Source organism: Hoplias malabaricus, chromosome 1, assembly GCF_029633855.1.
Source record: "Hoplias malabaricus isolate fHopMal1 chromosome 1, fHopMal1.hap1, whole genome shotgun sequence".
NCBI classification, from domain to species: Eukaryota; Metazoa; Chordata; class Actinopteri; order Characiformes; family Erythrinidae; genus Hoplias; species Hoplias malabaricus.
The window spans coordinates 30,069,733-30,091,412 of record NC_089800.1 but is presented as its reverse complement, the minus strand read 5'-3'; the positions used below and the strand labels follow the sequence as shown (position 1 = coordinate 30,091,412).

The 21,680-nt window shown below is 39.4% G+C and overlaps 1 protein-coding gene across 2 annotated transcripts; it reads right to left on the bottom strand.

Moving 5' to 3' along the window:
* Window positions 1–3,310: 3,310 nt before the first annotated feature.
* On the bottom strand, window positions 3,311–21,001 carry odr4 (odr-4 GPCR localization factor homolog). 2 transcript variants are annotated; one of them, XM_066679804.1, is made up of 14 exons: window positions 20,875–21,001; window positions 18,556–18,666; window positions 17,866–18,003; window positions 17,057–17,152; window positions 16,740–16,846; window positions 15,996–16,032; window positions 13,558–13,686; window positions 12,857–12,952; window positions 12,186–12,245; window positions 11,941–12,066; window positions 9,111–9,189; window positions 8,115–8,300; window positions 5,233–5,352; window positions 3,311–4,112 (listed from the first exon to the last, which is right to left on the bottom strand). In XM_066679804.1, the coding sequence occupies exons 2-14, from the start codon at window positions 18,652–18,654 to the stop codon at window positions 4,045–4,047; spliced, it is 1,341 nt and encodes a 446-aa protein (XP_066535901.1). In that variant the 5' UTR covers window positions 18,655–18,666; window positions 20,875–21,001; the 3' UTR covers window positions 3,311–4,044. The 2 variants fall into 2 exon arrangements, with proteins under 2 accessions (XP_066535901.1, XP_066535908.1); XM_066679811.1 differs by having other exon boundaries at window positions 8,115–8,297.
* Window positions 21,002–21,680: the final 679 nt, after the last annotated feature.

Genomic DNA, 21,680 nt, shown 5'->3' with positions numbered 1-21,680 from the left:
CACTCTTTGCAGACACCTCAGTGCTGTGAATAAACACTACCTGACTAACAGCTCTTTGTGGGTGTCCTGGTTTATCTGCTGTCACGACAGGTCAATGTCTTTCTAACGGCTAGTATTAAGAGTTAATGGTTCCCAAAATCCTTTACAAAAAGATATAGATCTCAAAGTAAACATGAAACAGTGAAACAAAAGAAGGTGAAAAAAGGGGATGGTAGTGGAGGGCAGTTTTTGTGGTGGAGAATTCTTGTTCAAACATGCCAGCAAAGCCTGAGACAGATCACAGATAACAGTCATAGGGCTAAATAACAGACAGTATTTGCATGTGTGGAATGAGACAGCACTGATTCAGCTGTAGAGATCAAACGAGCTTGGCATTTACACACAAGGTATTCAGCAGACACTCTTTAAGAGTTAGGAGTCTTGCTCAGGGACTCATTGGTAGAGGTCGGTGTTCTTGTCCAGACTTGTAAACAAACTCTCGTGTGTCTACTGTGGGAAGGGCAGCAGTGCTATTTCCTACAGTGCTTTCTTTCTTTTGCGCAAGCGAGCATGGCAAGATGATTCTTGGGATTTGGATACTGTGGTGGCAATGTTCTTTATTTTGAATGTGCACTGCTTCAGATTTTTAGGTTAATTAAGATAATGGCCAAAATGTAATTTCCTAATGTAAAATACAAATTCATTTAATTTAAAAAAGATTACAAAACCCCCGAAACACTGTGTAATTTACACATAACAACATTGGGTTTTCTATTATTCAATAAATCCTTTTTTCAGTGAATGTAAATTTTCAGATAACATATGGCATACCACCTCAGGATGCTTCACACACCACCAGTGGTACATGTACCACAGTTTGAGAACCACTGGCTTAGAATACTGGTCCCTCTTTAGTTTCAATACAATTATAACAACAACAAACAATCCCTAAATGGGCCCCTAAATGAATTCATGCTTGGATGTAGGCTTCTAGTGCAACGTGTAACTGGTCAAACATTTCATTATTTTTTAATCTTTATAGAAATGTTCTTCACACTCACAGTTCTCCTTTAGAACAGTTGTTGTAAAATTACTTGTTCTGTGCATTAACATACCAACACACACACTGTGAAATAAGTTTTCTGACATGGGATAAATTCTGATTTTCCTCTGCTCTGCTTCTTATTATAAGAAATTATCTGAGTCTCTCCCATCACAGTGCTGAACTCACGTTTGATCCTTGTGGTATTTTGACCAAATAGGCACAGACATGTTTTGTAATCCATTAATCTATGGTGAAATCAACACCAGGAGGAAGTGGGTAGAACTCTGAGCTCAGAGAATGACTCAACAGTTGGAGATGAAAACTGAACTCAGGGTAGTGAGGATGATAATAATCCCTGCACGGGAAGTGTTTGGGGTAGTGCATTGTTCAAGGGCACTTCAGCCATGGATGTTCCTGCCATTCCTGGGGGTCGAACTGGCAGCCATCTGGTACCAAGCCCTGGAAACCTGGCCCTCTGACCATTAGGCCAAGGCTGCCCCTTGTGGTCAGGATTCAGTGAAATGACAAGCTATTTTTTTCCTTTTAATTTTTAGTTTTTCTACCTAACGTATTGGTTGCCAATTCCCCTGTTAGCACAGATTCCCCCAGTCACAAAAAATGTGAGCTCAGTCTGGAAAGATGAGGCCTACGTCTTCTGAGGCGCATGAAGCCTACAAACACCTCTTATTTTTTTATTGAATTAAAAATGATATATTGGGCAGCATGGTGGCGCAGCAGGTAGTGTCACAATCACACAGTACTAGTCCGAAAAAAAACCCCACAGTCCAAAAACACACGTTTGTAGGTGGATTAGTGACTCATAAGTGTCCGTAGGTGTGAATGTGTGAGTGTGTGTCGCTCTGTGAAACCCAGTGATTCCGGGTAGGCTCCGGATCCACCGTGACACTGAACTGGATAAGCGGATTTCAGACAATGAATGAATTAATGAAAATGTTATATATTTTAAAAAAAAGCACATTTTATGTCTTTATTCACATTTTAATAAACTGCTTTTTACTGGATCTATTTATAGCCATTTTTATTAAGCTATCTACTATTTATGAAGCCAGCACACAGTGTGTGATATTTTTGATACATCACTTTAAAAAACACCTTTCACCATGCATTGTATTTTGTTTTTTATTGGATTAATTACTTTGAAATAAATTTTGTGAGAAAAATAATTTGAGAGAACTTAAATCCAGTGTTTAGCCTTGTTAACATTATGCTAGTGGTATTGTTTATGGCATGGGTGGGCAAACTTTTTTCTAACAATTGACAAAACACTTTATATTAACTACTGAATTTCATTTTAGAGCAGTAACTACTGCAGGATATCAAAAGTAAAATCCAACATTTTACTGCAGAAAATTCCCCTCTTGAAACTGCTGGTTCTTAATGTCAACTTCACATTTTTTACATTTATTTATTTATTCTTGCTGCAGCCATCAACAAATGTTCTGTGAATTACTTTGCTGGCCCAGAGAAGTGAATGGCGTTTAAGTTTAGCTTTGTTCTTTAACACAATGGGCCAATTAAAATCTTACAGCGGGCCACCTTTGGCCCAGGGGCCAGACTTTGGACACCCCTGGTATATGATTAGGTGGTTTATCCAGAGTGAATAAGTGGTCAGGCCTGTGGCATTTCTGCTTTGAAACTGTAGCAATCTCTGAAACACAGATTCAGACAGTCAGGGTTTCTGATGCCGTAAACCTAAGGAACTTAAGTTAGGTCAACTTGTGAGGCAGAGCTATCAAGCTGCAAGCAAGCAGTAGAGGTGTGGGTGGAGTTCTCTGCATACTGAAAGAAAACAAACTTTTATTCTTGGAAATTAAGAAAAGAGAATAGAAATTGTGGGTTCATTAATGGGACATATGAAATCAACAATTAAAATAAAAAATGTACAATTATGTTCCCTAATCAGTTTTTCTGATGTTGTATGAGACACTTTCAGACTGACGCACATGCAAACTGAATAGTTTGTACAGAGACCTTAAAATCATTACTGTAAGAAGGGTTTTCTTGATATAATTATGCTGAGAATATTCTCTTAAAAAGATAAATCAGTATAAAACAAACAAACAAAACAAAAACTATTTTAAACTAAAAAAAACTATTTTTTAACTTTAAATTAAAATATTATTTTAAGTCTTATCCTATACATTAAATGTGCAGAATTTCAGGGTATAAATCTTAATTTACAATTAAATTTTTCATATTCCTAAAGAGATTTTATCAGAAGTTACCAGGTTTTAAAATTGTTAGTGTAAAACACAAAAGAGCAATTAAGATTTTTATTGCAATGTGCTTAAATACAGCCCTAAGCTGTAGGCCATTTTACACTTTAATTAATGCAACATAACATTTACATTAAAGGGGTTATAAGCCACAGAACTTCACAGCTGCCACAGGTCTCTCCAAAGGAAGTAGGGAGCTGCACTGTGTCCACAGGTTTGTAGACACCCACTTTAACATTAAATTACATTTCTTTAAGGTTCCCCCATTGTAGACACATACAGCATGAAATTAAAAAAAAAAAAAAAAACACTCTGAAGAAGCTGTACAAGAGTAAGGTCACCATGTTAAGTGACAAACAAGGGCTGGAGGGATATAAAGCTTCCGCATTGGGCTGTGGAGCTGTGGTTATTTCTGGAGCAATGAGGCACCATCACGTACATCTGGGATGAGTTAGAGTGGCACGAATGATCTAGAACTAATCTTCCAACATTGGTATTTGAACTCACTCAAATGAATGATTACGTTGATGAATGCAATCAAATCCTCAGGGAAATATTCCAGCACTAGTCTGAAGCTTTCCAAGAATAAATGAGGGACATAAACTCTGGATTAATGTTCTTAATATTAGAAGACGTGTTGGATGTGGTGTCTACACACTTTTGGCTCTGTAGTGTATGAGTGTCCTACAGAGGGAACAAGGAGCTGTCTGAGATTAACCCGAATGTTTGGGAGTCTTTTAAAATAGCGTTTATTTTTTATTATAACTTGCTGTTCAGAAGTAATTAGTTATTAAGATATAGCAGAGATGTTGCTGCAGCGAGAAGAGCGACAAGTCCAGCCATGGCCAAACCTGAGAGAGAGAGAGAGAGAGAGAGAGAGAGAGAGAGAGAGAGAGAGAGAGAGAGAGAGAGAGAGAGAGAGAGAGAAGGGGGTGAATGAGGGCTTGTGGCTGCAAGAATGCTGAGAATCTCTCACACACACATTTCTATGTCTATCTCTCTCTCTCTCTCATGGAAAAATACCTTACCATGACACACAGTGAATAAATCATTATTAAACAACAAGCAAACCACAGACATGCCATTTGCATATATATCATTCATATGATGAATGAGTGAGATCTGAAAGCTAAAAAAATAGACAGAGAATTTGCCTTCAAGTTTATATAAGGTAGTTAAATTTGGCAGGTTTTTAGGTGCAGATGAGGGACAAACTAATTAAATTTTAATATATATTAACATATTTTAGCAAAACAGTTGATGTACTCTGTAATTTATTAAAAAAAAAGAAATAAAAACAAATAATCTGAGGTCACATTTGTTGGTCATTGACTGAACTGTAGAGCAGCAATACTATAACATACAAAAATACTGCTCACTCACACAGCAGGGTTAATATTCTCACAGCACCGCTATATTGCATACACCTTAAACACTTTTTAAAATGGTGCAATTCCCCTGCACATCTACATATCTACCAATCTGTCCATCTCTCCAATATCTAACCTTTTATTTGATGTACAATGAGCAGGTAGTGTCGCAGTCACACAGCTCCAGGGACCTGGAGGTTATGGGTTCAATTCCCTACGAGTGACATCTATTTTTCATATTTTATGTTTTAAAGTTCACCCCTGTGATTATGGTCAACCATGGTTTCCTGTTTCACTGTAGTATAAATATGAGCTGACACACAGGCCAAATTTCCCTACTTATCCATCACTATGAGTTAATACAATAAGAATATGTGACAAAAACTTGTTGAGCAGCACAAATCAGGAAATGGCTACATGGAAATGGAAAATACCCACTATCAGAGCAATAATTAAGAAAGTCTAAAGCAACCAAAGGTGTTAAAAATCCGCAGGGGACAATGTGTGTTTTTATATAACCCTGCACACACTCTCCAAGGACCACGGGAGATCAACTGCAGACATGAAATGTGTCTTGGAGTCAGGACATTTCACAGCGTACCAGTGTAGTTGTGTGAAACCTTCTGCTGTTTCTGTGCTTCTGCAGTGGATTCTCTGGGTACATCTTTAGCAGATCTGTGTCCTTCATCCCTGACATCCGTAACACGTGTAGAACAACAGACTGAAAGACAAACAACCATTTAATGACATCCACAGCTTTATTACCTCTTTCTTCTACTCTAAGGCTAAGCTCATTTTATGACTGTGTATTCCACATTGTCAAGGCCTCAGAGGATCCAGAATTATGAACATCTGTGTTGGATGATTATTTAGAAAGTCATTATGAACAGATGCTGAAGAGGAACAAGGGCACTGAATTAACAGAACTGACAGCATTAGAGCCAAACATTCGCCAGCAGTATTAATAACATTGTACAAGGTCAGTGTACCTTGTACCTTGTGTGTTTTCTGTACATAAACGATGGCGATATTTTGGCACTCTGAGTGGTGCATCCAGGTGGCACCTTCAATCTGAGGCCAGGAGTCCTACGGAGCACAACTCCATTGGCCTCTCTCTCTGAGTGGGAAGAACAGCCTCAAACTCCCACCCTACCACTGCCCACAGCGCTGGTTTAGCATGAGGGTTCTCTCCTGTCACACTAAACTGCTTGTGTACATAAAAATGTTATGGGGTTTATACCGTCATTGCACAACATTCATTATAATTGTTTCATGATGACTAAAAAATTAGAGAGAAAATTTCACAAAAGTGGGAAAAAGCCACGTACGAAGCCAAGATTTTTACGTTTACACACTGCCAAATATTCAACGTCATTTCCCAAGTTTGCGTTTGAATCCAAAACTGGATCTGTCAGGAATAGAGGGTGATTCTGAACAACAAAGACCTAAATATCACTATAATGTTTGCTCTGTGACTTAATCAGAGGGGATTGTGTGTTAGGCAAACTTGTTTCATACTGTTTCAATAACGTTGAGTTTATAGTATAAAGGAGGGGAGGTGTGTCTCTGCCTGGATTAAAGATGAGTGCGAGATACTGTTCTCTTGAAAAACAATCATACACAAGGACATCCGCTCTGGCATAGCCTTTAGGGAAGGAACAGTTTCGTTTACAGTATAAAGCTGGCCCCAAAGCTCTTACACATTTTGCTGTTACACCATTTGTACAAACCGGATTCCATAAAAAGTTGGGACACTAAACAAATTGTGAATAAAAACTGAATGCAATGATGTGGAGATGGCAAATGTCAATATTTTATTCGTAATAGAACATAGATGACAGATCAAAAGTTTAATCTGAGTAAATGTAACATTTTAAAGGAAAAATATGTTGATTCAAAATTTCACAGTGTCAACAAATCCCAAAAAAGTTGGGACAAGTAGCAATAAGTGGCTGGAAAAAGGAAACTGAGCATATAACGAACAGCTGGATGACCAGTTAACACTAATTAGGTCAATTGACAACATGATTGGGTATAAAAAGAGCTTCTCAGAGTGTCAGTGTCTCTCTGAAGCCAAGATGGTAAGAGGATCACCAATTCCACCATTGTTGCACAGAAAGATAGTGCAGAAAGACCAGAATGGTGTTACCCAGCGTAAAATAGCAAAGACTTTTAAGTTATCATCATCAACCGTGCATAACATCATCAAAAGATTCAGAGAATCTGGAACAATTGCTGTGTGTAAGGGTCAAGGCCGTAAAACTCTACTGGATGCTCATGATCTCCGGGCCCTTAAACGTCACTGCACCTCAAACAGGAATGCCACTGTCAAGGAAATAACAGAATGGGCTCAGGAATACTTCCAGAAAGCATTGTCAGTGAACACAATCCACCGTGCCATCCGCCGTTGCCAGCTGAAACTCTACAGTGCAAAGAGGAAGCCATTTCTAAGCAAGCTCCACAAGCTCAGACGTTTGCACTGGGCCAGGGGTCTTTTAAAATGGAGTGTGGCAAAATGGAAGACTGTTCTGTGGTCAGATGAGTCACAATTTGAAGTTCCTTATGGAACACTGGGACGCCATGTCATCCGGACCAGAGAGGACAAGGATAACCCAAGTTGTTATCAACGCTCCGTTCAGAAGCCTGCATCACTGATGGTATGGGGTTGCATGAGTGCTTGTGGCATGGGGAGCTTGCATGTCTGGAAAGGCACCATTAATGCAGAGAACTATGTTCAGGTTCTAGAACAACATATGCTCCCATCTAGATGTCATCTCTTTCAGGGAAGACCCTGCATTTTTCAATCAGATAATGCCAGACCACAATCTGCAGCAATCACAACATCATGGCGACGTAGGAGAAGGATCCGGGTACTGAAATGGCCAGCCTGCAGTTCAGATCTTTCACCTATAGAGAACATTTGGCGCATCATAAAGAGGAAGGTGCGACAAAGAAGGCTCAAGATGATTGAACAGTTAGAGGCCTGTATTAGACATCAATGGGAGAGCATTCCTATTTCTAAACTTGAGACACTGGTCTCCTCTGTCCCCAGACGTCTGTTGAGTGTTGTAAAAATGGGGGATGCCACACAGTGGTAAAAAATGGCCTTGTCCCAAATTTTTTGGGATTTGTTGACGCCATGAAATTTTGAAACAACATATTTTTACTTTAAAATGTTACATTTACTCAGATTAAACATTTGATCTGTCATCTATGTTCTATTACGAATAAAATATTTACATTTGCCATCTCCACATCATTGCATTCAGGTTTTATTCACAATTTGTTTAGTGTCCCAACTTTTTTGGAATCTGGTTTGTATTATCTCTACCGATAGGCAGGAAATGAACAGGAGGCACTGGAGCAGCTACATATGAGGGATGTGTCCATGCACAGTGGGATGAAGGCACACTATTGTTAGCCATACACTGTATAATAAAACCATTCACATCCTATATGTGACAAATATGTGCAGGACATTACCCTGAGCCTCCACACTGGTGTCTATATCCTCTTTTGTTGAATCCCAGTCCAGAAGCTCTTTAAGGCGCTCAACCACATCTGCTGCTGTTTCATCCGGAAACATATAATCACACAGAGTGAGACCTGACCCGGGCAGAGTGGCAAACACTCGCCGAGGAAGATCCTGCTGAGCACTGGCTGAACCTGCTGAGAAAAATATTAAATTATAACCCTTTTAAAGCCAGACATCGAAATGATTTCTGCCCTTAAAGAAGCAATAATTTCAACCACCCATAACTGACAATGATGAAAATTTCACTACATTTCACAATCATTTACTGCACATCAATATTCCTTATTATTTTCAATCTGTAATCACTTATCAGGTACAGGGTCGAGATGGGACCGGAGCCCACCTGGACTCACTGGGGGCAAGGCAGGAACACCACCCGGAGTGGGCGCCAGTCCTTCACATGGTGACACACACTCACACATTAACTCCCACCTACGGACACTTTTGAGTCACCAATCCATCTACCAACGTGTGTTTTTGGACCTTGAGAAGAAACCGGAGCACCAGAGGAAACCCACACGGTCACAGGGAGAACACACCAACTCATCACAGACAGTCATCCAGAGTGGTGCTTGAATCCACAACCTCCAGGTCCCTGGAGCTGAGTGACTATGACACTACCTGCTGCGCCACCCTCTTATCATTTTAATGAAAGATAATTCTCATACAGTGCTCTTTAGCGCTGCACAGCTGTGTCAGTTTTTTAGTCTCACAACTGAGTGACAGAATAATGTAGGACTTTTGAAAACTAAGTGGAATACCCCTTTGATGATATTAACCTTGCAAATGCTACTGGCGCCATCTAGTGCCTGGATTCAGAGAGGTTTTTGAACATGTTGGTCATAACATGGATATCTTCAGTCATCATTAATATTTCTCAGCGAGAGTTTACATTTATATTCCACTTTTTTTCCATGAATTAAATTCAATAAACCATTTGTTACCTCCGTCATTTATCTGCATATCCTCCAGAAGCATCTCCACTCGGTTTGAAACTGTGTTCACTACGTCCCTCTTAATAGCCTAAAAACAATAAAAGCAAATCAGTAATACTTCACTGACATAAGCATTTAATAACTGTCATAAACCCGCATAAACAAAGACAGTTGTAAAAGCATCAGCGTCAGTGAGGCTGCTTTGCTCAGTTCTTGACAACTTGAGTTTAAGTGTTTAGAGATGATAATGTAGGTAAATATAGGTAGGATATAGGTTTATATCAGTGGTCATGAATGGCTTCTGTAGGTGTCTGGTGGGATTGCTGACTTACAGTGAAGTGTTATTTAATTTACTTATTAAAAATAGGGTGACCAGACGTCCTCTTTTACCCGGATATGTCCTCTTTCTTAGACTTAAAAAATGTCCGGGCGGAATTTCACAAACGTCCGGGATTTTGTTTTTTTCTAGAGTTTACATAGAAATACGTGAAGCGTTTCGTTCACAAACTAGTCCCGCCCTCCCCTACTCCGATTGGTTCGCTTGAGAAGGTGGTGGTGGTGGTGCCTAAGAAATCTTCTGATTGGACGGTCTGACTGTAGAGCTACCGTTATTGGCCGATAACCTTCTCTGTAAACATTTAATTGGTCAGTCTGCACGTCAGTAGCCTCGGATGAATTAAAAAAGAAATTCCCATGTTTTGTGCAGCAATAAAGATGTAAAGGACCTAAGAGCACACATATGTTCAGCTAAGCATACAACGGCAGCGAGGGGCGAGATAACCCCCCCCCCCCCCCCCCAGGGAATATCTGAGTTGGTACATTATTTTTATTTATTTTTGGTACGTGAGTAGGTGAAGTTTAGCTTCGTCAGAGACCGGTAAAGCTCTAGCACGTGTTTTTAACTTCCACTAATGCAGCGTTTCTCAAAATTGGGGCAAGCCTCCCTAGTGGGTGGTGTAGGTATTGCAGGTGGGGCGCAAGGAGTCGGAAGAAATTAGCATTTTTATACCTGTCTTTATTAATGTCTTTCTGTTTTGCCAGTAAAGCTTACGCAATAAAAAGCACCCACTCACAAAGGATTCATTAATAGCCCTTAAATACACTAAAAGAACATTAGATAGAAGACCAGAACCAAAATATGCTTTTATTCACAAACTTTTATTTTCAAAATGTGCCACCGAGATTAACGTGTTTTGGCAGCGAGTCAGACAAGTTGTGTCTTCTTTCAGCCTTCGTTAAGACGCCTGTTCAAATATAAAGCTGCTCCAAACATCATCTTCATTGACCTCTGATTCACTGTCAGAGTCTGGTTTATAAAGTTAGTTTTTCCCAGCTCTGGGCTCGAGGTCAGTGACGAGAGCACAACAGATAACAACGACGGATAATTACAGTTATGAAAGTGGCTTGTATAGAACTGTTAGGGAAACACCGGAGGATCTGAGAGTTAGTGAACGTTAATATTAGCTGTGTTCAGGTTGTGACAAAGCGCTCTAAACATGCAGAAAGTTAATGTTAGTCTCTGGCTGTGTCCCAAACTGCACTGAGTAGTGTGCAAAAATATATATACAACATCCTTAGCAGTGTTTCTGTAGTTCATTCAATCATTCATTCATTCAGTATCTGTAACCCTTATCCAGTTCAGGGTCGCGGTGGGTCCAGAGCCTACCTGGAATCATTGGGTGCAAGGCGGGAACACACCCTGGAGGGGGTGCTAGTCCTTCAACGGGCAACACACACACTCACACATTCACACCTACGGACACTTTTGAATCGCCATTCCACCTACCAACGTGTGTTTTTTGGACTGTGGGAGGAAACCGGAGCACCCGGAGGAAACCCACGTGGACATGAGGAGAACACACCAGCTCCTCACAGACAGTCACCCGGAGCGGGAATCGAACCCACAACCTACCTGCTGCGCCACCGTGCCGCCTGTTTCTGTAGTGGAGTATGCAAAGTTCCATAGTGTGTTGTTTGGGATGCAGTCTCAGTCTCTAATGTTAATGTTAATCAAATGCTGTTCTACATCATTATAAATGCAGTATTTTACTGCCTTATCCTACATAGGAATCAGCTTATAGCTACCTAATATTTTGGGTATGGGGTGGGTTTTGACTCAGCAAATATGTCCCTCGACAATATCAAACTCAAAACTACGCCCTACACCTGCCTTTGCTAATTTTTGCACAGATTAAAAAGTGAGAAACTGAAGCACAATTTAATTAGTAGGCCAATAGTCTGTATTTTTCCATTTTTGAACATTGATATTGATATAGTATCTGCTGTTAAAATGTTAAGCTACTGATTTAGAGATAGACGTTGATGTTACTTAAATAAATTAGAAAATTGTATGTGTATATTATTACCGTTTTTGGAAGGGTGATATGGTGCAGGTGGGGTGTGGAAATTCCCCTTCATCTGAGATGGGGAATGATAGAAAAAGTTTGAGAACCACTGCACTAATGCAAGTTTACTGGAGCTCAACACGCTTGGAGGAGAACGCTATCTGCCCAATTCATTTATTTCAGCTAACTGATCCGTATGTTTTTAGAAATAAGCAATGTGTTAAGTCATAGGGAGAGGGAGGGCCATCCTATCCATGCACACAGAGAGACACTGAGGACAATAAAGCTCTCATGGGCTACTACATCATTTGAACACTGTGTGGAAATTTCATGATCAGTGAATCAATAATAAAGTTCAAAAGTTACCTGGAATAAAATCTTTTATATTGACTTCCATTGAAAGTTAAGAAGGTTTTGGGGATACATCTTTTTCTTCGGACAGTTTTAATTTGTTTTATAATGCTTGATATAATGCTTGTCTTATATGATCCTACCTGAGCACCATGTCTGGCCTTGGGTTTGTTGCTGTGGATGTACGCTCTGCAGTGGACTGTCCCTCTCATAAAAACTGACCCAGTGCTTGGTTGGACTACAGCGCTGCTCCTCTGATTGGGATCCTCCTACAGCCCCCACATACAGAATCACACACTAAGTCACAATCTCTAACATCACAGACGTTTACACATAGGTTCACACACTGAAATACTCTAATAAACATAATTGTGTGTTTACTGCTCACCTCTGAAACCAGGATCTGAGCTCGAAGGGTTGGCTGCTGGACCAACTTAGGGTTCTTTTTCTACAGTGATACACACACACCATCATCAGTACACATGAATAATAGATAAATCTATTATCACCTGTTACATTACGACAAAGAGTGTATTATATTACAGCAATATTCTGGCCCTAATTTGTACAAACTTTAATGGTTTACCACCAAGACATGTCTGGTTTCTGAAGTTGCTTATTAGTTTGTCTGTTACTTTTGCACAAAATACTGTCTTGCACAGCTTCATATTATTAATAATCATTTTTTTATATTATTTTCAAAAGATTACACTTTCAGAAAGGTTTTTACAAATATCCCATGTCTCCAGCATACATTAAAACACATGCAGAAACCTTAAACATATTCAAGTCTATGGGAGACTGCTCAGAATGAAAAGCAAATAGACAATAAAATAGGCGGTTTGAGCTACGATAATTGGTGAGCAATTGTTGGTCACATGAGCCTCATAGATCCAGTGCAAAATCAAATAATTAAATTTCTGACCCCTGACAAATTTTAGCTGCTCAGCTACATTTTGCCAAAGGGGAAAATTCTGTAACGGTTTTTGTCGTGGCTTTTTCTTGGTAATGATCAAACTGCTAAAGAACAGATTCAGAACATTTTGAAGTGGTCCTCACCGATCCTGAGAGCAGCTCACAGTCGTCTGATGCAGATCGGCCGTTAATCAAACAAAGACCGGTGTCGATCTGTTTAGCCCACCTCCTCAGTCCATCCTGAGGAACAACGACAGAGTGGAATACTCATATTTCTCATTACATTTCTCCAGTGTTTTAAATATTTTAATGAATATCTAACCAGTTAACAGAGGTGTTTGTCAATTTCATCAAACTAATTGCTCAGTAGTCTCATCCTAAACTGTTGAAGCTAATGTTTCTGGATGCTGTTTTAAATGAATCAGGGAAAGTCAGAGATGCAGTGGTCAAGACTTATTCTACCCCTTTTCCATAAGTGAACACAGTGCTTGGGTTTTAATGAAGTATCAGTGATTTGATTTGGTCAGAATACTACAAGCCTTATAATAATCACTGCATAAATTACTGGGGTTTTAACAGTGCTGATTTATGACCCAAAACATTCAAAACAAACAACAACTCTGTTTATCTCCAGATTAAGCTGCATAAAAGTATAGTTTCATCTGACTCAAATATGTTTTACTGACCATTTCTGAAAGACTGCCACATTCCTCAATTTATTAAAAACAACATGCAGAACAATGAGCTTCAGCAGTTTAGGAGCAGCATACTGAGCCACTCTAATAATTCCACTGTAACCCAGAAAGTATCAGCCTCCTTCTGAGCTGTGTGTGTCTGCACCTCACCTTAATGCACTTCTCGGAAGAGGACAAGGTCAGTGGGATGTGCAGGTCCACTCTCACAGAGCAGGTCAGCAGGGGCCAGGAGGACGAGACTCCGCTGTGATATTTCCAATCTGCTGGCTTCGCCGAACACTGAGGAGGGAAACACACCAACAGCTGTGTTAGTAAAGGTGTAGGTAATGATAAATATAGTTACCTAGTACATGTAATGATAGATACTCATTCATTCATTCATTATCTGTAACTGCTTATCCAATTCAGTCGCGGTGGGTCCAGAGCGTACCTGGAATCATTGGGCGCAAGGCGGGAATACACCCTGGAGGGGGCGCCAGTCCTTCACAGGGCAACACAGACACACACACACACAATCACTCACACCTACGGACACTTTGGAGTCGCCAATCCACCTACCAACGTGTGTTTTTGGACTGTGGGAGGAAACCCATGCAGACACGGGGAGAACACATCAAACTCCTCACAGACAGTCACCCGGAGCGGGAATCAAATCCACAACCTCCAGGTCCTTGGAGCTGTGTAACTGCGACACTACCTTCTGCGCCACCGTGCCGCCTGATAAATATTTAATAAATATTAAATATAAGTTGCACAGTAAATTTGCCGTACTGCATCTCAAGGTGTTTCCAAATGCAAAGCCATAAAAAGCCATAATGCAATAATCATTAAAAACTTTGTACAAACCGGATTCCAAAAAAGTTGGGACACTAAACAAATTGTGAATAAAAACTGAATGCAATGATGTGGAGATGGCAAATGCCAATATTTTATTCGAAATAGAACATAGATGACAGATCAAAAGTTCTAACATTTTAAAGGAAAAATATGTTGATTCAAAATTACACAGTGTCAACAAATCCCAAAAAAGTTGGGACAAGTAGCAATAAGTGGCTGGAAAAAGGAAATTGAGCATGTTATCATCATCAACAGTGCATAACATCATCAAAAGATTCAGAGAATCTGGAACAATTGCTGTGTGTAAGGGTCAAGGCCGTAAAACTCTACTGGATGCTCATGATCTCCGGGCCCTTAAACGTCACTGCACCTCAAACAGGAATGCCACTGTCAAGGAAATAACAGAATGGGCTCAGGAATACTTCCAGAAAGCATTGTCAGTGAACACAATCCACCGTGCCATCCGCCGTTGCCAGCTGAAACTCTACAGTGCAAAGAGGAAGCCATTTCTAAGCAAGCTCCACAAGCTCAGACGTTTGCACTGGGCCAGGGGTCTTTTAAAATGGAGTGTGGCAAAATGGAAGACTGTTCTGTGGTCAGATGAGTCACGATTTGAAGTTCTTTATGGAACACTGGGACGCCATGTCATCCGGACCAGAGAGGACAAGGATAACCCAAGTTGTTATCAACGCTCCATTCAGAAGCCTGCATCACTGATGGTATGGGGTTGCATGAGTGCTTGTGGCATGGGCAGCTTGCATGTCTGGAAAGGCACCATTAATGCAGAGAACTATGTTCAGGTTCTAGAACAACATATGCTCCCATCTAGACGTCATCTCTTTCAGGGAAGACCCTGCATTTTTCAATCAGATAATGCCAGACCACAATCTGCAGCAATCACAACATCATGGCTACGTAGGAGAAGGATCCGGGTACTGAAATGGCCAGTCTGCAGTCCAGATCTTTCACCTATAGAGAACATTTGGCGCATCATAAAGAGGAAGGTGCGACAAAGAAGGCCCAAGACGATTGAACAGTTCTGTATTAGAGGCCTGTATTAGACATGAATGGGAGAGCATTCCTATTTCTAAACTTGAGACACTGGTCTCCTCTGTCCCCAGACGTCTGTTGAGTGTTGTAAGAAGAAGGGGGGATGCCACACAGTGGTAAAAAATGACCATGTCCCAACTTTTTTGGGATTTGTTGACGCCATGAAATTTTGAAACAACATATTTTCCCTTAAAATGATACATTCTCTCAGTTTAAACTTTTGATCTGTGATTTGTGTTCTATTCTGAATAAAATATTAGATGTTGGCACCTCCACATCATTGCATTTAGGTTTTATTCACAATTTGTTTAGTGTCCCAACTTTTTTGGAATCCGGGTTGTATGTCCAAATGTTTGTAGACACCTTCTAGGTTGCATTCTGCATGCCAATAATTGGAATGGGGCTGCTACAGTCCACAAGCCCTTGTTAAGAGGTTATAAAACACACTAACATTAGGCTGTGGAGCTGTGAATCTCTGATAAGATAAATCATCTAACAAGAGATCTCAATTTGTGTGTCTGATATCAATCAAACCCTCACAGTAAAGTTGTAATATTAAATAAAAAGCCTTGATAGAAGAATCAAAGCTGTAATACATCTACAGGGAATAAACCCCCATTAATACTCTTGATTTCCAAAGAAACACTGGGCAAGTGTATGTGTATCTGTGTGTGTGTTTGTGTATACAACTTGAATCTCACCTTGGGGTCTTTTACATCAAATGTTTTGCACACAGCTCTGTGTTGATCGATTAAGGAATTTATCTTAACAGAATTAATGTACTAAGATCACTAAGTTTCAGAGGAGAAATATATTCTCCCACTGCTCCATATGTGAACACAATTCTTAATGAAACATCTGCGACCTGATTTGGTCAAAATACCACAAGGATTAAACACAACAGCAGTGTTCTCCCACTGTCTAAACAGCCCTGTTCAGAACGGTTGTTTCAGCACATGTCCCTTTAAATGATAATGAGCTTATGGCAGTAATGAGTGAGGAGCAGAAGCTCTGTTTTTTTTTTAGCAGTTTTCGCTCAGTTCTTTTTCTTCTGTGTTCTGGCTGTGTTTGTTTTGGTCTGTATAACCAGAGCCACACAGTATTGTGCACAAACAAGGGATTTTTCATAACCTGTCCCCTTTAAACATTTTTAAACAAAATCAGTGATGTTCAGTAATGAAAAGACAGTATGCTAAGTGCTAGGGAAGATACATGTGACTTAAAAAAAAAAACTTCACAGTCAGTATGAGTGAGTGAACGAGTGAAGTGTGAACTTAGTGTCTCCATTAAATCATCTAGTGGGTGGATTTGCAAGGTAAGGATTTCTAATAAAGTGGCCAGTTTCCTTCCAGCTTCACAAATCAGGATGACAAGGATCTACTACAACAACAACCTGAAACTAGTAAGATTACTTTTCTTTGGTTTGTCCACAGTGTGAAGGATACTTTCTAGTCTTGGAGCAGATGTGCAGTGTGATGCGGTCAGTCACGTCATCCTCACACACATCCCACAGTCTGCTCTTAGATATGTATTTATCCACAGCGAAGATCAGCTGAAGAAACACACAGACACACAGAAAGCTATTAGACAGACTGCAAGGAATGACATTTACACAAGGGTCCAAAACATCAGTGACCATCAGGGATTAAATTAACCTTAATGAATATTAATGTAAATAGTATGGTTATTACAGTGCATGCTGCTTTCTGTGATGACATGGACATGACACACGATTTCAATGATCCAGTGAATAAACTCCTACCCTTTTCAGTGTGTTCTGAGCTTCTTTCAACAGCTCCGGAGGGGTGATCAGAAACAAACCGAGGACACTCACTCCTCCGGGCAACATCCGAGAAACCTGCAAGGAGCAAAAACCAGGTTGTAAAAGCACTGCGGTGTGACTATGCACCAAGTGCTCACGGGAATGTCTGTTTACTTGAAGGTCATTTGGTGAAGCTCAGTTGTTGTCACTCATAGAAGACCAGGCTCTTATTTCTGTGACTAGACAGAGACCTCTGAACCCAATGCTAAATTCAAAGTAACATTCATAACTGTAAGCTCAAATATCACGTTTTTCCGGTCAGCTCTTCCTCATATCCCCAAAACCATGAATGTTATACGATTTTCCATCCATTTTCAACAAGTAATTGTTTATATGAATGAATTAAATGTTTTTTTATGTTATTTCATTCAGCTATGAATTAGTTTTCACATTCATTCTTCAACCAGTATAAAGTCTCCTCCCATATAATGTTCATTCATTCATACATTCATTCATTCATTCAATTGAAGCCATTATATTAAATGAAAGTTATGAGGGAGGAGACCTTTTACTAGTGAAAATATAAATGGGAAAACTTATAGCATTCATTAATTCAGCTATGAATGCAGTTAATAATACAGTACTGAAGTTAATGTATTAATTTGACCATTTTTCCCTTCGACAGCGACCCAAAGCCAGGACTGAACCCGAGACCCCAGGACACTGTAGCTCTGTGACAACTGCCATCCCTTAAAACATCTCAGCTATAGAATATCTGAGATACACAACAGTGGGGCAGCTCCTCTCACCTGACGGGCGTGTTCAGACACCCACTCAGCATCGATATCCTCCAGAGGACTCGAAACTCTGCGCCCCTCAGAGCCCCCCTCACTCTCTCGGACAGGGGTCTTCACCGCCAGCACCACGTAATCTTTCTGAGCTGAGGACTGCAGGCAAAGACAGGAAAATCTTAATTCATGTTTTAAAAGAGCACTGCAGGTTTACTCACATTTTCTCAGTGAATACATTACAAAAGAACACCATTAAACTTTAGATTCTCAATGAATCTGCAATGGTTAGAGGACAGTATCATGATGTTAGAGCCCAGACAGGGATATTTTGAATACGTTTTGATAAATACATCCTTTTTTATCTTTAGCTAATGAAGTATTTCAGAAACTTTATGAACTGGAACCTTCATGGTTTGTTATTGGTAAGTTAAATACATTTTTACTGTAACTTTGTAGTACTTTGTTATTAAAATCAAAGTCTTTTCTGAGTCCAAAAATCACATTTCTGCATCACGTCTTATAGTAATTATCTTATGACATATACAAATAACTGACTCATTCATTCATTCATCTTCTGGACCTGCTTCATCCTCATGAGGATTATGGTGGGTCAAGAGTCTACCAGGAATCGGTGGGCTCAAAGCAGGAACACATCATGGACAGAGCATCACATACTCACCCAGTCACTCACACACAATCTTTCCTCACCTGACCAATTAAAAGTCCAGTCAGACAAGACGCAGCTGTTGCTGAGAGGTTGGAGAGATATTTCTCCACCGACTCCTCGGCCGTGCATCCTCTGCCCATCCTCGCCAAACCCTGCACATCACACACACACACACACACAGGAAACTTTTATAATGCACACAGCTGAGGTATATATGGTAAAACAGGACTGGTTCAGAGTTTGCTGTGTGTATGACTTACAAACCTTGAGGACAGATTAACAACACCCCTTACAACTTTGACCATTTTGACTGGGGATCAATTGCTGTAAGATAAATTTAAGCTGGAAATATGTAATTATTATTAATATTATTTGTATATGTTGTTACATCAGAAAAAAACAAGCAAAAAACATGCTGTTTTGCAGCTACATTTCCTGGGCCTGTATGAAAGATATGTTTCGAAGACTCTGCATTTAACCCATCCGTGGTAGAGCACACACACACTCTAAAAAAAGTGAGCATACACAGACCCAGAGCAGTAAGTAGCCAGGAACAGTATACAAGGAGCATTTTGTCCTCAAGACCACTTAAAGCTTGTATGTTGAGTGAGGAGAAAGTGTTGCTCCTTCACTATGCATTTTTCCTGCCATTTAAATAGATTTAGCTTTAACTGGCAACCATCCAGTCCTATACCTTTTATTAAAGCAACAAGGTATTATTTTCACTTTACAATTACAATTCTGAAACATTGTGATGATCCACTGAGCTGTAATAGGGAGAGCAGAGCCTCTGTTTTTGCTACTCTGGGCCCAGTACTAGAGAAACTGCACTATGTAACATTTGGAGGTGAGTAGGGAAGTACCCCCACACCCAACCCCCCTTGATTTCAAGAGTTGTGTTATCAAACTCTTAAGAAATGATATTTTCAACTCCTAACATTCCCTCATCGTTTACGTGTAATTATTATTTCAGTTGATTTTATTATTAAATCAGGGAGACATTACAGATACAACTGTCTAGCTAATCTCGATTTCTGCCATTTTAACATTGCATAATCAGTAATTTTACAGTAAAAGTATATGTAATCAATTTATCTGGACTACTCCTTCAGCCCTGTCAGAAATAATAGGCTCTAGTAAATCGTTTTTGTAGTTTTAACTTGAATGTAAACAGTCCTCATTATATATTCAAAGTGTATATTTAGAAATTAGCTAAACTCAATAATATTCTTTTTGTACATTAACAGAGAACTGTTCAAAAAATGAATTACATTTTTCAAATTCAAGGGGGAGCCCAGGAGCAAAAACAACAAATCTACAGTGTTGCTTTGAATTAGAAGTTTTTTAATTGTTGCTTTGAATTCATGTTAGGCTTGTTCGAGATGAACTGTGCGTCGCCTTGGTGGTCAGCATTGGGAAGCCAGTTGCAGTTGGGAAGGGAGGGAGGAACTAAATTATTATATTTAAACTAATAATGTAAATAATCTCAATCTCAAAGAGATCATGACATTATTACTGTACGTACAGATTCTTTAAGAGATATAATTGATATTTACATTTTAGAACTAAAAGAAACAAATGTTATAGGTTTCATTGGAGCTTCTAGCCAATGAGGATTAAGCGCTGTCGTCATCAGGCTGTCTCTCGTCCCACTCTGGTCCCACGCAGCTCCTGGGGAGAAACTGAAGCGGCTGGCTCTGCATCTGCCACGCACTCATGATATCAAATCTCTGTGTGTCATCAGCATGCACCGCACTAAAATGATTGGTCTGTGCAGCAGACAAGCCCATTTACTCACACCAATTAAACCTTTAAACATGCATTAATACTGACACCTAGTGGCTTCGATGAGAGATTCTGTAGCAAACCTACTTTATAAATGGTTATGGTATCACATGTAGAAGACCCACTCCATGGAACTCACACTGGTTCATTTTGAGGCTACAAAGCAATAGTCATTCACCTAGTGTGAGTTGAACTTCATAGAAAAGATGTAAAACATAATAATTACTCTCATAAATATTGTTGAACACTTTTTAGTGGGAAAAATGACTAATTAAAGACATGTTTCCCCTGAAAAGTTCTCATTGGGCCAATCTTAACACTTTGATGCTTTGGAAGGAAACAACGACCAAGAACACATATTAATGCTACCTATCTGAACATTAAACAGAGTTGTGTGTGATGATGTACACATTTAAACACAAGTACAAACACACAAAGAAAAATATTTTAAAGAAACAAGCCTTTAAAATGTGAATAAAATAAATGTGAACACTAAACCAGCTGCATTCACACATTCAGGGTTAATTTAAAGCAACTGTAAAGACAGATTAAAATAAGATTTTAATAATTCTGACCTGTTTATAATCAACAGCTTTTGCACTTTCTTCTCTTCACCCTCAGCTGCAGCACAAAAGACACGTCATCCAAAAAACAGAAACCTGATTGGACAGCTACCATCGACCGTCTCACAAACGTGTCGTCTCTTTTTATGGGTCTGTTCCATTCCAGTGATGCCTTGTTCACTTTCCCTCGCTACTTTTCCTTGAAGGATTTTCAAGACCCTTCAAGAAGACCAGTATCTATCAGCGAAAAACCCAAGTAAGCTATATAAATGCTAATTATTTGTTAAATAATAATATTTTTTTTCTAAATTGCACGTTTTGCTTTAGATTTCAGTATGCTGGTCATCTAATTGTAGCTCTGCTAGCTAGTTAACCAAGTATCTACTGTCATAAAGGTCTGTGAATGTTAGCCTGATGCTATTTTGTATTTGTTAATTGTGAAGGAAAAAGTTATCAAAGTTTATAACAGAGCCATAGTTCAATGCCAAGCAACGGCCAAACCCATTTTTCTGAAATGTTGGTACGTTTGGACAGTTCAATAAAAACAAGAATTGGTGATGTGTCAATTCTTGGAAAGTTTATTTAACTAAAAAAATTACAACAACAAAAAAATGTTTTCAGTGTTTTTTTTCCACTGAACTCAAATTTATTAAAAATAAATAAATTATATATATATATAATTATTATTATTATTTTAATAAATTTAAGTAAGTAAAAGAAGTAAAAGCAACATTCACTAAAGGCTGAGTTTCTGAGAAGGGGTCACATTTTGCCAAAATCTCTGAGAAAATCAAAAAGTTGGTAAAGTTGGTAATATA